General features: G+C 51.2%; 1 protein-coding gene across 1 annotated transcript in view; it reads left to right on the top strand.

Annotated features, from left to right (window-relative positions):
• GNAS (GNAS complex locus) overlaps positions 1–17,377 on the top strand; it is a 54,881-nt gene that overhangs the window by 23,695 nt on the left and 13,809 nt on the right. Inside the window, 1 exon segment of the mRNA XM_026503819.4 lies at positions 16,066–16,138. Coding sequence (XP_026359604.2) covers positions 16,066–16,138 — 73 coding nt within the window.

Raw genomic sequence — 17,377 nt, 5'->3', positions numbered from 1 at the left:
CGTTGGAGTCTCTTGCTTTCTCTGCAGTGGCCATCAGAAGTCTGTGGAGGGACGGTGGGGTTGAAGTAGTAAGCCGGTCCCTACAGGCAGGCGCGGGGAGGCAGAACGGTGCCAAGAGACATCTTTACGACTTGGCTCTCGGCAGCATCATTATCAGGGTCAAGATTCATCTGGTACCTGAAGCCATCTTAGAATTTAGAGGAAGCCGAGGCCACCCAGCCCTTGTTTTGTCTTAGGTTACAACCAGCTCGGTCCCAGCAGTAAAAACTAAGGATGAGAAATTGTAGCTTTCATAGAAAAAGAAAAAATGTCCATGATTCAGTTTCTCAAAAAAAGCTGATACCCTCCCCCCTTTTATCTCAAAGTCACCGAAACTGGAACTAGATCTTCGGTCTTTTCTCTTTTCCTTTCTTTCTCGTGTGGGTAGCCAATTTAGACTCCTGATCTTTCCATGCCATCAGCAGCCAGGCAGGTAGAGGAGGAAGGGGATGAGGAGGAGAGGTAGGAGAAGGGTCCAGGCTCCCTTGGCACACCTCACTCGTGCACTCCAGTCTCGCGTACTTCACGTCTATTTGCAGACAGCTCAGCTCAAAGCAGAGCATTGGTATTACCCCCAGATGCTGTCTTACTTTCCCTCTGGGGCGCAGGCAGGGCAGAGCCCAGATATGCTCAGACCTCCGAAACCGCGCAGCCTTGATCCTTTATTTTTATGTTACAGTTACAGAACCTTGAAAATGTGTTTTCAGCAGTTTACCCCATACCGAGAATTTCAGGAGAGAAAGGTCAAGAATTGATGACTTAAATTTATTAGTAGCCCCATTAGGCAGACCTGAGAATTCTAATAATGGGTCTTTGCCAGACAAATCCATGTCACGTTCCTAAAAGGAAGAGAGTGACAGCTGGGTGATTTCACAGAATTACCAGGTATGGGGAGGAAGGTTAAGCAAGGGTTCCATTACGATAAATTAGAGTGATCTTTTCGTTTGTTTCCCTGGGGTCTGCGTGCCGTGAGTAGCTTTTTAAAAAAATTTTCATTTGCAAGACGTGCTGTTTTGCTCTGCACGTTTTAGAAATGACATGTATATTTTTCTCCCCGAATGCCTTTGGCATCCATTTTAGATACTAGGGGTTCGTTGTAGAATTCTTTCCTTCCGTTCTAGTCCTGTCCTCCTCCTCCTTTTTCCGGAATTCCCCTCTCTGCTCTCCATACCCTCAGTAAATGTAGCATATAAGTAGCTACGCCAGGTTGAGGAAAACCCATTTATTTAACACATTTAAAAATGTGCAAGGAAAATGAAATATCAAGGTATTTTATACTGAAGATTCAAGCATTAAATGTCCTTGGGGATCACACTAGTCAGTCAACAGTTTGTTTTTTTTTTTTCACATTTTGCATTCAGCCAACTCGTGGCAGCTCATTGAAATGATATATTTAGAGTACTTACTGACTTAATTAAGAGAAAACCATCTAAGAAACTCACTTTAAAGGCTGAGAGTGATTTTAAATTACCCTGCTCTGGGGCGCCCCCCTGAGGCATGGTTAATAACAACATGGTAGGAATTTGGGGTCAGTTAGGTTTTTCTAAACTTGGGGATGCTTTTAATGGCGGTGAGTAAATGGAGTATTTGTTTAACTTGCAGATTCGGTGTCTTTGGGTCCCAAGTAAGTTTTATATCAACTTCCTATGAAAGGTTCTTTCATGGGTATGCTTTTGGAAGCAGCTCTGGGGATCTGGTTATTAAAGAGAAATCCTGGTACTCAGAAGGCAGAGATTACCTTTTAAGAATTGGAAGCAAAAGGGGCGCCTGGGTGGCACAGCGGTTAAGCATCTGCCTTCGGCTCAGGGCGTGATCCCGGCGTTATGGGATCGAGCCCCACATCAGGCTCCTCTGCTATGAGCCTGCTTCTTCCTCTCCCACTCCCCCTGCTTGTGTTCCCTCTCTCGCTGGCTGTCTCTATCTCTGTCAAATAAATAAATAAAATCTAAAAAAAAAAAAAAAGAATTGGAAGCAAAAAAACCTAACATGGCTTTAAATTGGTCGCCACCTTCAGTGGTCATCTTAGTGAGAAGCACTCGGGAACCAGGGTCCCAAGTGGGAGCTGTGGCAGCATCTGGAGCTGGCCCTCTGTCCATCAGCTGTCTGGCACCATCTTGCCAGAAGATGGGGACCCGGGGCCTTTGCCGTCAGTGGGACAAACCAAGAAACGCCTTGTCCGGGATCCATCTGGGCTTGACAAAACACAGCCTAGCCTTCTTCCTTCTTTCTGTAGACCAGGACACCCCGTGGGCGTCATCCAGTTCGCCCAGGCCAGACTGACATTTCAGAGTTGCCCTCTTCCCAACGTGCTGACATCACCCCCAGAACTCCCGAAGTTTGGTCAAGAGCCTCACTTGGCTGCTTTCACTGCTTCCAAGTTCCCACGAAAATCAGCTGCCTTCATGGGTGACTGCTGATTTCTCACCCCGGAGAGGACCAAGGGACCCAGTGAAGCCATTGCCCCGTGGCCCCCACCCCCAAGGTGTTCGTGTCTTACATATGCGAAGGGCTAGTTTTCTAGAGATCTTATATCTTGGTGTTAGGTCACTGCAACCCTAGGATAAAAATAGCTATAATTAGTATGTTACAGATTAGACTCTGCATTTCTAGCTTTGTGCCACTTCCTCTAATAATACCAATTTTGGTGACACATTTCCTAGAATCCTGGGCTTGCTTCAATTGCTGAAATCCTCCAAGAGGCGATTATAGGACAGACCTGTTTGCTTTAAAACCTGGAAGGGTTTGGTCCCGATCGGTTCTCTCAGCTCCCACCTTTGTCTTTCTCCCACCTTCCAGGGTCTGTCTGGATTTTCTCGTTTTATGTTCCGGGAGCAATGCCTCCCTCCACTCTCCCCCCGGCTGCCGTTTTGTTGACAGCTGAGCACACATGGTCTTCTGTGTCTGTAGCAAAAGGCGCTTGCTTTCCTGGCCAGCTCCAGAGTCCCTACCAATTAACTGGGGGGGGGGGGGGGGGGATTTGAGTGGGGCATCCCAACTTCGGCCAAGCTGGGCATACATCAAGTACACCTGTCACTCGAGCCGGTGTCCAAAATTCAGCCCTACGGGTCACAGCTGTGGCATTATTTCAGCATGAGCAATTCAGTATTTAATGTTCCTTAGAAAAATAAATCATTCCAAGCTGCTACTGTTCACCTATTAACCCTTGGAGGATTTCAGAGAAGGAGGGGTGGTGTCATCCCTAGTTTGCCTGGCTTGCAGGGGTAGCTCGTCCTTCCCGGTGTTGTCTCTCCCGGAGACGGCTTCTTACATCATGGAGAGCAGGGGCCGCAGAAAGCAAATGCTCTGCTCTGTGGCAGCCACAGCCTTGCGGGGGGAGAAGTTAGGCACGCGTTTCATGTATGTCTTCACCTGCATGGTCCAGGTACTGCTTTCTGTAGGGCTGCGGCTTCGGTCTCTGCCCTCTTCCCGTGGTCACTACGTTAGCCTGCCATCCCTGGCAGGTCGTAATTTACAATGAAGTGCTGGGACGGGGTGCGGGGGGAGCTCATCATTCATCAGATCTTCTCATTTTATGTAAATGGCCCCCAAAAGCAGCACACATTTTTAATTTGTCCTCCCAGTCTCTGGGCTCTTCTGTCACCTGGGTCCTAATACATGAATTGGCCATCTGCAACTAATCTACGGAGTGCGGATCGTTTGAAAGCTGAGTTGTCTGCCTTCTGAAAGAAATTGGCTATATTTAGGCTTTAAGGCAACCCTGCTTTGTGTTCTTTGTAAAGTCAGCGACATTCTTTCCATTTTTTCAGTGTAATTAGCACAAAAGGAGCCGTAATCTGAGAAGGTAGGAGAGACTAAGGCAACCGAGAGGCAGGAATGTTCAAGAAAGCGGCAGAGGCAGCTTTCCCAGTCCTGGGCAGCGTGCAGAGACCCCGAGACGCGGCTGTGGCTAGGGCTGAGGTCTGGAGCTCATGGAAACATCTCCTTTTCATCTGATCCCCAGACTGGTGGCTTGATGCTTTGTCTGAATGATTTTCTCCTCCTAACTTCCAGAGGTCGGCAAAGACCTCAGGACGCCACAGCACCAGCGGGGTCCTGCTGCTGCTGAGTGGGCTCCTGACAGGCCGGCCAGGGTCGTGCACACTGCTGACCCCGTAACCTGAGGGATGGGGACCAGGGTGGGGTGGGGTGTGTGTGTGGGGGGGGGTGCAGCCTCGGGGCTCCCAGCAAACCCTGAGTTTCACCAAATGGTGGCTGAATGGAGTTTGTGGGGCAGGGTGGGGGGCAGCCAGGACAGCCCGGGCTTCTGTGGAGCCTCAGTGGAAAGGAGGCTGCCTTCCCCATCTGGGGGCCATGCTGTTTATGCCCCCCGATGGTTTGTTCCCCCTGAACACAGAAACCCAGGGAAATAGGTGGAGCCGCACCATAATTACACATTTTTCTATTTCAGTCTAAACGTGTGTGGGCAAACACAGAAAGATGAAAAGGTAGATCCATGTCTAGATGCAGGAGGCATGTGACTAACGATGTCACAGGAGTGCTTCGTGCAGAGTTCACCAACAGCAGATAGAAATGGGACTGGGGAGGGGGCTCCAGCCAGGAAGACGACACCCCCGCCTGGCCGGAATCTAGGGGATGGGAGACAGAGGCTAGTCACTAAGTGCAAGGCTATTTGAAAATGATCACCCACATTGGGTTAGTGGGTAAGTAAAGGAAAACCCAAGACGTAAAACTTGTATCTAGAAGTCGTTACGTTTGTATATGTGGGTGCACTGAATTGAATGAAAGCATTGAATGAAAGGAAATTTATTACCTGATTAATCCAGAGTGTTCAACTCTCTAAACTCTTAATGATAGGGGGCTGGGTTTGAAGAATTGAATGCAACGAGAAAAAAACTAAAATCTTTAAAATCAGAGCAATTTAAAGGGCCTCTTTAATCGGAGGAGGTCTTATTAGGACTTCAGCACTCTAGTGATTGTGCTAACTTGCTTTTTGGTTTTTTTTTCCTGTTGTTACTTGTTTAGTAAGATGTCGGATCAAAATGTCATTTAAATAAGGCACCCTGTAAATGAAAATAGAAGTTAGCTGACCCTCCCTCCACCACCACTCCCCATCCTGGATGAGTTTCCGTCCTCAAGGCCAACTTAAAAGTTCTAAGCAACAGGTTTTGCCATTACCTTAGCCCTCGTGAAAAAATTTTCCCGCAAGGGGAGTTAAAAACATTTTAAGTTTAGGAAAATTAATTTCCCTGCTATAGGGCAGTAACACTTACATGGCTTTTTTTTTTTTTTTCAAACCCAATTATGACCTCCAGTAGGTGGGTCCATGGGTCTATGTTTGATGTCATTGTGCCCTAATCCAAAGTGTTTGTCCATCTAGAATCTTAAGTCAAGGCTAACATGTGTATCAGATTATTTAGGTTTCAGTTTTAAAAGGAACAGAGTAAAGCACATAGTCTCTTTTTTATTGTCTCCCTCTTTTAAGGTAGCTGGTGGCTTTGTTAAAAGTCTACTCCCACCCACTCTGGGGCTCTTTGGGGATGTAGTAAGGAAGGGAAGGCACCCAGGCCCCTGGAAACTGGGCATCCACAGAGACCAGAAAGCGCCCCCTCCTAAATGGGGCCCACTCCTCAGCGTCAAGAAAGATCAGTGAAGGGGCAGTAAGTCCCAGTTGCCTTCACAGCGCGCCATTGTTTCAAGTAGACGCTTGAATGGCATCTCAGAGCACTGGCTCAAGAAATTGGGTCCAAACGCATGGGCCAGTGTGCTCCCACATTCTGTTTGGATGAGCTGTGCTTTGAATTTGAAACAAATTGTTTTGAAATTAGTTGATGGCAATTAAATAGGGACGTTTCATATGGCACGTAGTTTGATCCTTGACTTCGAATCTTCTGAAATGAAGTTTTCCTAACTTAAACATTGTGTTTAGTTGAGAATGGCCGTTTAGAAGTACTCTGTGATTGAAGTTACTAAGTAGGGAATATGACAAGAAAAAAAAATGCCCTGGGTAATCACTACGTTAGATTTTAAGAACTTTACGGTCCTAAGTAATAGGATCTCTTTTACCAAGGATGCACTGGGCCTTAATTCTTGGTCTCATCATCTACGTAGCACGTGTTTCAGATCACATTCGTCTACAGCAATTTCAGTCATTCTACTTAAATAAAGTGCAGAACGTGCTTTAAAGACTGAAAATACCATGGAAGCACTAAATACTATTAAAATCTTATAGCAGAGGTTTCTATTTCAGTGGAAACCTATTTATTGTTTCCTAGGCTATTAAAATATTATCCTATTTTCTCTGGGTTCTTTCCATGACCCCAACGGATGAAAGGCCAAGAAGAATGCCCTCGTCCAAAAACTGAATTACATCATTAAGTGTAACAATATTTTCAAGATTCCAAGCTATAGCGAGTCTGTTGCTTCTAAAAGCAGACAAGGCATTCTTACCCAGACAGGAAGATGCAGAAGAGCCAAAGAACACATATCCATCCATAAATACGAAGCTTATGAGACCACACAGTTCAAACCTGGACATGTGAATTCATTGTCATAAAATGTCGTGTTGGAAAGAACTGTTGCTAGGCCATCCCTCTGGGTAGTGTGTGACAACATCTGTTTAACCAAGTTGTATCATTAGGGGACTTAGTGTTTCAGGTTAAGGGTGTGTTATCCCAACTTGCTGGCTTTGGCATGAAGCAGGTCACCTGAGCCAGGGACCTGTGCCCTCCCTAGACATTTTATACCCAGGACATTCTGGCCCTTTGCCCCTTTCTGGAGCCTGAAGTTTCCATGACTTACATCTCTCCCTGAGCCAAATGAGAGGCCCCTTCTATTAGAAAACTCCAGTCGAACTGTTCCAAGAATCATTCTAATGGATTTCTGTACTTTCAAAGCATAAGCCAGGTACTTAAAATGGCAGCAACCTATTAGAATAAATTACTGATTCATAGGAAAAGGTCACGCATGGTGGCCTCCAAATGTGAAAGCCTTTTTTAAAAATTAAAACTTTTAAGGCCCGGGCAGGTCAAATGCTAGACCAAAAACTCTAGACGGTGTCGGCTCACCACACCAATTAAGTAAAATCAGGTCTTTCAGTTTGTGTCGGGTGAAAACAGAAAGCCGAACAGACCACAAACGCGCTTGTGCTCCAGAGCGCTCAGTGTCATTTGCTTACCTGTAAACCCTTGACTCCACCTGCTGTCATTTATTTACAAAGTAAATGCTTTATGTGTCCATCAGTGGTCATAATGCCATATAGGTGAAACCTACACTAAAACAAAACAAAACCCTCTGGAGGATGGCCTGCCAGGTTAGAAGCTGAAATGACTGAAGTCTGACCTTGCTCGATACATTTCTGGGACAATTGTCCCAGTTGTGCCTTGCCTGGAATACGTGTCTGTGTGTGACATGGGACAGTTTCACTCCTTTCAAAGTTCAGGTGTGATGTTTATCCAAAAGGGGGGAGATGGTAACCCACCTCCAGGATTTCCAAATAAGGAGACTGGGAATTATATTCACTGTAGTAATGTGTAGCTACTGGCATAAGTCTCAAGGTTGTATTGGTTACTATTTACCTTGTTCCTCTTAAATACAGTGTATTTGTGTTTTGCCACATTAGAAGCAGGAAGGAAGATGCTTTTGAACAAATGGAGCATAACAGAAATTTCTGGCCTGTTCCTCCGCCTCCTAAGTCTGCCAATTTTTAAAAATGACAATCAGTGAATCAAATTCAACCAAGAAGTTTTTATTTAATATAGGAAGATAGAAACCTTGGGCCTTGGCTTCAACTAGTTTCTAATCTCGTTGGTGAACGATCGTGAGTCACACTCACTGCAAAGAGCCGCGGAACCGTTGCTCCGAAGGCCTTGCTGCCGAGGTGGCTTACGGCCCCCTTTCGGTCCGTGAGCTCACTATTTTTATCCGCTCTGGTTTAGGTAGAAAGTGTCAACCTGGAACAGTAGTTCTTTTGAGCTCTTTTCAGAGGAAGGTATATTTTTGTGTGCAAGAGAGGCCAGAATCCAAAGCGTGATAAAGACCTGGCTAAGTGTGTGCGGTGACGGCCAGTGGCGGAGAAAGTCGGAGGCCCTCCGTGAGGGAGCAGCTGCCGGTTATGAGGGTCCGGCCTTCGGCTTCTGCTTCCTGTTCTTAATTCCAAGTATTCTTTAGTGACTTTGAATTGCCCTCTGTTGTCTTTCAGATCCTTAAAAAAAGAGGCCTTGTAGAACAGGGATAGAGGTGTAGCTGATGGGGCCAAGAAAAATAGTATGTGACATCTCCATCTGTCACACCTTTTCTTACTTTGGGGAAAGGGGATTTCAGTCGTTCTGTTGAATGGTTACCAGTGTCTGTTTTCAAAGAAGACTTAGAACTGTACACGACAGTTTGCTCAAGGCCTCTGGAAGTCTCAGTCACCTTACACCCCTAGGTATGTTAGCAGTGTTTCCATTTACAGGTAGGCTTCCTTCCTCTCTTTTTCCCCTGGGCATTGCAAGTGTGACCCACTGTCAAATAAGGTCAAAGGTGGGAGAGAGTTCATGACTACTCTGACCACCTGGGTTTACTGGCAGGTAGGCCTGCCGCCCACCAAAGGCAGTCACCATGTCTTAGCCTGATCTCACCTGGGCACAAGGTGGGCCGCACCGCTGACCTATTGAATGAATGAATGAATGAACTGCACCCAAGCAGACACCCATGTGGCAGCAAGTGACTCATCCAGGGTCCCAGGAAAAGTGAGGCACCACAGTGTTTGAGAACTTCAGCGTCTCTGCTCTCAACCCAGTGTGCTCTTACCACATCCTAGCGTGGGGACACTTCAGAGTTTTTAAACAACTCTCAAACAAATTCGTGTTCAATAAACTACTTTTCACTCTGTTCCAGAGGCCTCCGCCATGCCCAGGCCGGGCCACGGATAACCAGGACACCCCGGCCCGCCACTTCTCCCGCCTGGGAAGACGCCGCGTGCAGGGACTCCGCAGCCTCGGCCACTGCGGCCGGGCTCTCGCGTCGCCGGCGCACTGCCTGCCTCCTGCTTCCTGTGGCTATGCTAGCTTTGCGCTCACATAGCGCCTCTCACCACAAGATCTGAAACCCTTTCCAGGCGTCGCGATTAATTAGTCTTGCCGACACCTACCTCCACGGGCACGCGCCGCCGGGGAAGGGAGGGGTGGGTGGCGGTCCCCGCGTGCACTAACCGGGAAACTGGAGGTAAGGAGGCGCGCAGCAGGGGTAAGCGCCGCCGTCGCACACTTTGCACGCCGCCCAGGGCTACACCACTCACCGAAAATTGGGAGGCAGGTCTGGGAGGCGGGGTCCGGCGCCCACCGCCTTGGGCGCCCCCGCGCCCGGCGCTGCTGCGCCCCCCACGCCCCCTACCCACTCCCGCACCACCCGCACAATGGCCCGCACCCCCTGGGTGCGCGGCGGCCCGTTTGGGTGCGTCCTCGGCGGGCCGATTTTTCGGCTTCCCCTTCGGTTTATAGGGGCCGCCGCTGTGGGTCCGTCCTCTGAAGAGGCTGGGGCGTCATCGGGCTGGTTAGGAGCGCCGTCTTCGGCGGGGACACTCAGTCGCGTCGGCACCGCGGAGCGGGCTGCGTCAGGTGGCTGGCCCGGCGCGGCGCTCGCTCGCTGGCTCGCCGGCTGGAGCGAACCCCTGTCCCGGCGCGGGGTGGCGGCGGGCGGCCGGCAGGCAGGCAGGCACTGCCTTGCGTGTGAGTGCACCTCACTCACATGTAAGTCCGGGTGCACCGTGGCCTCCCGCGGAAGTGCGAGTCGCCCGGCGCGGGCAAGAGCCACCGGGGCCGAGACAGGGCAGGGGCGCCCCGGTGCTGCCGCCCTGCCCCGTGCCTCCCGGGCACCCCCCAATTCTCTCTTTTCTCTTTTCTCCTCTCCATTGGCGTGCCCAAGAGCCAAACCGAGGAGCGCCTGAGGGTAACAGCAAACTCGTGCCATCGCGCCTCTGCACTTTTTTTTTTGAGTTGTTTGACATTTCTCGGTGCTTTTTGGTTTCTCGCTGTTGTTGGGTGCTTTTTGGTTTGTTCTCACCCCTTTTTTCATTTGCTCATCCTTTTTGGCGCTAACTCTTAGGCAGCCAGCCCAGCAGCCAGAAGCCCGGGCAGCCGCGCTCCGCGGCCCCGGGGCAGCGCAGCGGGTATCGCAGCTGATTACCCCCCCCCCCCCGACACGGGGCGCACGGGGTCCGGCCAGGCCGAGGCCGGGGGCAAGCAGGGCGCCCGGGCCAGGCGAGAGCCGGGCACCCCGAAGTGGCGGAGCCACCATGCTGAAGATGGCCATGAAGATCAAAGCCCGAGCGGCGGAGAGCGAGAAGAAGACGGCGGCGGCTGCGGCCGAGGTGGCTGCCGAAGCTGCGGCGGCGGCTGCAGCGCTGGCCGAGCCGAGAGAGCCGCTCGCGCCACGGAAGAGCGGGGACGCGGAGAAGACCCCGAAGACGGCGCGGGAGGAGCCCCCCGAGAAGTTCCTGACCGAAAAGGAGCGGAGGAAGATGGAGAAGAAGCTGCTGGAGCAGAGAAGAAAAGAGGAGAAGAAGAAAGAGAAGGAGAGGAAGAAGTTGGAGAAGATGCAGAAGAAGAAGAAGAAGGCGCCCGAAGCCCGGGAGGAGGCCCGAGGCCCGGAGGCCGCCGCCGCTGCCGCCGCCGCCGACGACGACGAGGGCGCCGCGGAGGGCGCCGGCGGGGGCGGCGAGGGCGCCGGCGGCGGGGGCACGAGTAGGACCTGGGCCGCGTGGGACACGGACTCGGGCGACGAGGACGACGCCTACTACACGGCGCCGCGCGTGGGGGGCGTCGTGTGGCGGCCCGGGCCGCTGAAGGCTGGCGCGCTGAGCGCCCACCTGCCGCTCGTGGTCTTCCTGGTCTTCTCGGTCCGCAGCCCCTCGTGGGTGCTCAACTTCCTGCTGCAGAAGCGCACGGAGCAGGGCCGCGGCTGCGGCTTCGTGTTCGGGGCGACCTGCTGCTTCCGAGTGTTCCTGGGCTGCGCCTTCTTCTCCTACTTGGGCGGCCGTGCCAAGCGCAGAGGCCGCGGGCGCTCCGGGGCCAGCGGTGCCTTCGGCTCGGGCCATGGCGCCCGGCGCCGGGGGCGCGACGAGCGGCTCATCTAGTCAGACCCCCGCCCCCCGCCCCCCGCCACCGCCACCACCACCAGACACCACCATCGCTGTGTAGTGTGGATTTTTATTAAGTATTTGTGTGTGTGTTTGGACACATTTTCCTTTTCGGTTGCTCTGTCCTTTGGTTCGTGCTCGCCTCGCTTTTTCCACACTCTCCCTGCTCTCTGGCTCTCTCTGTGTCTCTCTCTTCTTTTCGAAAATTTTCCGAAGTCCGGGCTCGGGCTCGCGCTCCCTCCCCTTCCGCCCACCCCGGCCCCTCGGCGGCGCCCGCGGGAGGGGGGGGGGCTCGGCCTCGGGGGCCGCAGGGCTACGCGGCCCGGGGGGTGGAGCGTTGGCGTCGTGCGAGGGGTCGTCACTGGCTCGGGGCCGCCCCCTCTCCCCCCGCGGCCGGGCCCGAGTGGGGCCCGAGTCAGGGGGGCGAGGGGGCGGCTCCCTGTCCCGGGTCGGGCCGGGCGCGGGCGGAGGGACCCCCCTTCCCGGGCACCCGGGGGGGCGCCTCCCTCCGCCAGCTCCCGCCCTCCCCGCCGCCGCGGCCGCTGCCGCGGCTGCTCCTCATCCCTCCTCCTCCTCCTCCTCCTCCTCCTTCCACCCCCCTCGCCGCCGCCGCCTCCTCCTCCCCCCGCCTCCCCCCGCCCGCTGCAAAGCTTTGGGTCGGGGCGGCGGCGGGCCCGGGCCGAGGCAATAAGAGCGGCGGCGGCGGCAGCGGCGGCAGCAGCTCCCGCAGCTCCTGCTCTGGTCCGCCTCGGCCCGGCGGCGGCCATCAGCCCCCTCGGCCTCGGCTCGAGGGGCGGGGAGCTACGCGCTCCCCTCGGTCCGACCGCCAACCTCCCTTCCCCGCGCGCCCCGCGGCCCGCAGTCCGCCCCGCGCGCTCCTCCCCGAGGAGCCGAGCCCGCGCCCGGCCCGCCCGCCCGGCGCTGTCCCGGCCCTCCCGGCCCGCGTGAGGCCGCCCGCGCCCGGCCCCGCCGCCGCCGCAGCCCGGCCGCGCCCCGCGCCCCGCCGCCGCCGCCATGGGCTGCCTCGGAAACAGTAAGACCGAGGACCAGCGCAACGAGGAGAAGGCGCAGCGCGAGGCCAACAAAAAGATCGAGAAGCAGCTGCAGAAGGACAAGCAGGTCTACCGGGCCACGCACCGCCTGCTGCTGCTGGGTAAGGGCGGGGCGGGGGGCTCGGGCCCCGGCCCGGCTCGGGGGCCCCTCGGGGCGCCCCGCAGGCCGCGCGCGCCGAGCCCGCCCCCCGCCCCGGGCGCGCGCTCCCGAGCTCGTCGCCCGCTCGCGGGCTCTGTCTCTGGGGGGCGAGGCCGGAAGGGGGACCCCGGGGCGCAGATTCGGCCGGGCGGGGGCTCAAAATGGGGCGGGGGCCGTGGCGGCGCGGGCGCGGGGCCCCCTCCCCTGGCCCGCCCGCTCTGTCTCTCTCTCTCTCTTTCTCGCCCTCCCCCTTGCTCTTTTTTCTCTGTTTTCCGCGAGGCCTACACGACGCCAAGGGTTTGGGTGCATGTTGGGGAGGGGGAGGGGGAGCCCCACAGGGCTCGGAAGACTGCGACAAAAAGAGGGTTTCGGGGACAGGAAATGGGGTGGCGGGCAGAGGGAGGGGGACCCGCCTCCGTGGGGTGTGTGATTTGTTGGGAGAGGGCGACGAAAGAGGGGCCAGAGAGGAGGGGGTGACGCGGGGGGGAGCGCCGTTGTGGCGGAGGGGACCTCGCCAAGGGGAGGCTTTGGCGAGGGAAGTGGCCGAGGGGAGTGGGGGGGGGCGGGTGACATCAGCCCCTCGGAAGGGATCGGAGTGGTAAAGGTGGTGCAGTGAGGGGGAGGGGGCGCGGGCGAGTCGTGGCGCCGGAGGGGGGGGGGGCGGAGAGGAGGGAGCGCGGCCGCCGCTGGGCGCGACTCGGTGCGTTTCGGGCAGGACACACTGTGTGTGCGCCGAGCAGACGTGTCCCGGGCCGGGTCGGGCCGTGGAAGGAAGACAAGGAGAATCAAATAAAATAAGACCAAAAAAATTAAAAAAAAAAAAAAAGAGTTAGTACGCTAAGTGCCCAGTGAAGCCAAATGACACGTCATTTTTACAGTATGACCTTTTTATCCCCTTCCAGACATGCAGGCTTTTTGAAAAGCAAAGAGAATTAATTGTAGCACCCCCACCCCCACCACCAAATCATTAACACACACACACACACACACACACACACACACACATTTTCCTGTTAGTCGGCCACATTGAGAGTGCTTTGTGAAAGAAAAAAAAAAAGACATTCACAAATCAAAACTGGAAAATGACATTTGTCTGTAAATGGCTTCTTGGTCTGGAAATGGCGTGGTTTTTTTTTGTTGTTGTTGTTGGTTTTCTTTTTTCTTTTTTCTTTTTTTTTGTCCTTTTCAACGTGGGAGGGGGCATTGAGAGCGCTTTAAGAAGACTTTTTTTCCAGGTGGAAGGAGATGAAAAGACGTTAATTAGTTGTTTGTCAAGTGACATTTGGTTGTTTGGTTTTGGGTTTTCTCTTGATTGCGGTTTTTCCTCTTTGGCCAGAAAAAAAAAAAAAAAGGCAGGGAGGGGGGATTGTTAACTATAAGGAGATGGCCTTTCCTCCTTTTTTCTTAAGGGGGGAGGGACAAAATAAAACATAAGCATAAAAGAAATTGTTGAAATGACCAGAAGAATTACACAAGCATTAATTAGTATGGAAGTTTTCCACTTCCTCAGTAATTTGGCTATCTGAGTTAATTTGTGAATTCGCTAGGTTAAAACCTAGTTCATGGTCACATTTCAACAAAACAGCTTGAGTATAAAGAATAAAAATGTAAAAGGCTGAATTTTCTTTGTGGTGGTGTTTGGTTTGCTTTTTTTGGATGGGTCACCTCTTTGTTCTCCTGGGTCCAGATTTATATAAAGCAGAAAATTATTAAGTGGAAATAAACCTGGTGTTTATGCATTTGCTATTTCAATAATTAAATGATACATATGTCGAAGTCTTGCCTAAAACTTCTAAAGGTAGAATTAATGCTATGTGAATTATTAATATGTATGTAACTTGATTTCAAAGTATAAGCCTGGAAAAGTCTAGAATCTTTCCTAGGAATACCATCTTGCTACCTGAATACTAATTTGAAACAAATGTGATACTAAGGGTGCCTTAAATTTCTAACACCTTTGCTCAGTGATAACAAAGTCTCTACTTAATTTGAGACTGTTACTCTGAACACACCTTGCATATCTGTGGGCTTATTTTCCCCAGGTGTCCCAGTCTATATGGCTACATTTTATCATTATTTATTGACAGCCTCTGGCATGGGGGGTCTGCAGCCCAGCTCAATGCCACACATTTTGCATTTTTAAATGGTGTTTCTCGCCAAATAATGCCCCCCCCAAGAGGAAACCTAATGATACCCCAAATCCTGTTTTTAAGTGCATCTTAATTTAATGACAAAGTTGAGTAAATGACAGTGCCACAAAAGATGTCGCAGTAATTTTTCAGCCCAGTTCTCTAATTTCATAAATGTGGAAACTGAGGCACAGATCTGTTTGTGTAAGAGAGAGGTGTTACACATGTTAACACTTCTGACAAAAGAATTTGGAGATTCTGATTAATGTCATGTATTCTCTGCATGGAATCTCTTAATAGTGCCTTTAATATTTTAACTTATTAGAGTTGGGCTCATTAAGATACAGTGTTTGCTTTGAAATCAATGTTTCTGTGGAAACTAATTTTAACTTTTACAGATATTGATTACAGCCTTGTGAAAAGGCAAGAGAAGGAGGAATGCTTTGCTCTCTGGGCAGTAAAACAAAAGCAATTAATAAAATTAAAAGTGAAGGAAAAAAAAGGGAAAAGGGTAAAGAAAAAAACCAAACAGGTTTGTGTGGGAGGAGGGCAAAAAATTTTTCACACAAAGAGTATTTGTTGAAGTGAGTGTACATTTGCAAAAAAGAAAATGAAAAAATAGCAATCCTCCTTCTAGCTGGGTGGAAATGTGCTTTTTTCATAAAATATATGTTTACAAAGAAAGGTGATTTAAAATGGAGGCATGTGTTCCTTCTTACTTTGAGAAGGGCTTGAGGAATCTGAAAATTCAGTAGCTCCCAGGAATATTTTCCTCAAGATTAAAGTCGTGTCCTTTGAATACTTGTTACAGTTGTTGCTGCATGTGGTTATGGTTGTTCTCAAGCACTACGTTTGATATTAAAATGTGTTTTTCGAGAAGATGACAGACCATTGATGGGTTCCCCCCCCCCCCCGCCCCCCACCCCCTGCAACATGGTGGTTGTATCCAGAGAGAATTTCTCTTTAGGAAAATACCCTTTGCGGGAAAGGAGGACACATGTAACCTTGCGGGTTAGGGTTGAGTTTTGAGTAGCCCAAGGGGAGAGAAAGCTGCCCGCAAAGCAGCTGCATTGTGAGAATTTGCGGGAGGGAAATGCTGCGTCAGTCTGGGCGCTGAAGGAGACTGCGGTGTGTGGGTATTGTTCGTGAATCCTGGGTGTTTTAACCATGAAAGCTCCGACGAACCGTGAATTCTGTGGCTGTCTACACTGATGTGTGCGTTTCACCAGTGAATGCTCCTGTTTCAAGGATTCAGTTTCAGTTTTAACTTCAATTTTCTTCCCCCCGCCACCTCCAATGACAAAATTGCGTCATTCCTTCTCTTTGCCCCTTGGCTTCCCCACCCTACAAATTTTAAAAACAACCCAAGGTGGGGGGGGGGGGGGAACAGATCCTGAAAACAGCATTTGTAATTTGTAATTCTCATCATTGTGATGGTGAATACTGCAGGTAGACAGAGTGGGACATGTGTTTCATTTTCTCTGCGTCGAAATGTCAAGGAAAATTGCAAGTCTGTTATGTTGTTTGTTTTTTGCGTGCTGCTTCTATGGAAAAGACAGCAGTCCTCTTCCCTGCCCGAAGTGTGTAAGATGCCTCCTTCATAACCTGAGACTTACTTTCATTTTCTAGGTGCCGGAGAATCTGGTAAAAGCACCATTGTGAAGCAAATGAGGATCCTGCATGTTAATGGGTTTAATGGAGAGTAAGTGTCAACTCTGTGCCAAGGGCACGTAAGATTCACACAGTGTATACTAACCTTTAGGAAGTTTAGGTAGATTTGGGGGGCTGGGCAGCCAATTTCCACTTAATTTTTTCAGCCTACCTATTAGAAAATCCAGGGAAGAACTCTTTGGGGATTTCCCCCCTCCCTCCTTTTAATCTTGGTGCAGCAATGAATAATAATAGTAATACTAAAGCACCGGTGTTCTTATAAAAATACCCCCCCCACCCCAGGAAAGTAGCACCTGGTTGGCCCCATGACAGGTCTGCTGCAGACCTGTCCATGGATTTTGGTGCAGTGGGTCTCCAGCATGGCTGACACCTGCCGTGGCCACCCTGTCTGCGGGCAACCTGACCACTGCAAAGAAGCCCCCCCGTCTGCCCCCACACCCCAGCAGATGTCAGCGCAATGCACCAATGCAGGATGTTTTAAACTATTAGGGAAAAACAGTTGCAGTAATGTTCTCACGTAAAACAAAGTTGGAAAGAGGCAGCAGCCCCTGTTAATAATTCCTCATTCCCTCACCACCCCCCTTTGGAATTAATATTATGGGCAAATCACTGTTTCCCTTTCTAAAAATCAATAATATTGCCTAAAGAAAGAAAAAGGAGACATTTAAGTGATGGAGACTGGGAGTTAGGTACTTGTGGCCGTGTCAAGGGGCATTTTTGCCTTTGAAAAGTCCTTGCAGGCATCTTGGTGTAGGACAGGGTGACAATACCGCATTGAGAATAAAGATTAAAAGAGAGTGCGTGTGTACTAGGGATGGAGGAGAAATGTGGGTCCTGCTTGCCGTGAAGAATGCAAACAGAGGGCAGCCCTCAATATAATTAGGGTATTTGCTTTTCTCCCCAGACCCCAAATGTCCCCCCCATTGTGAAACAGAAAATGCGAAATCTACCAGCCTCCACTTTCACTGGGGTGACAGCCATTCACCTCACCAGATTGCAAACACCTGAAGGCACTAGTTTGCAATTACTGGCTAATTAGCAATCCCATTCCCTTCCCTCAACCTGGATTCAGTTGAAAACTTGCCTCTCCATTGTATCCCCTTTAGTTTCAAAGGGGGACATTGAGTCAAGGCCGCATAGTTTCAGTAATGCACCAAAACCCCACAAAAACAAACCAGTAAAAAGCCACTTACAGACGCCTACTCTGCACCAAGCACTGGGGGCACAAAGATGAATTTTATTACCTTTCAGAAGTAAAAGGACTGCACTT

This window comes from Ursus arctos, unplaced genomic scaffold (genome assembly GCF_023065955.2).
Source record: "Ursus arctos isolate Adak ecotype North America unplaced genomic scaffold, UrsArc2.0 scaffold_16, whole genome shotgun sequence".
Classification (NCBI taxonomy): Eukaryota; Metazoa; Chordata; class Mammalia; order Carnivora; family Ursidae; genus Ursus; species Ursus arctos.
This window is presented reverse-complemented; position numbering and strand designations above follow the sequence as displayed.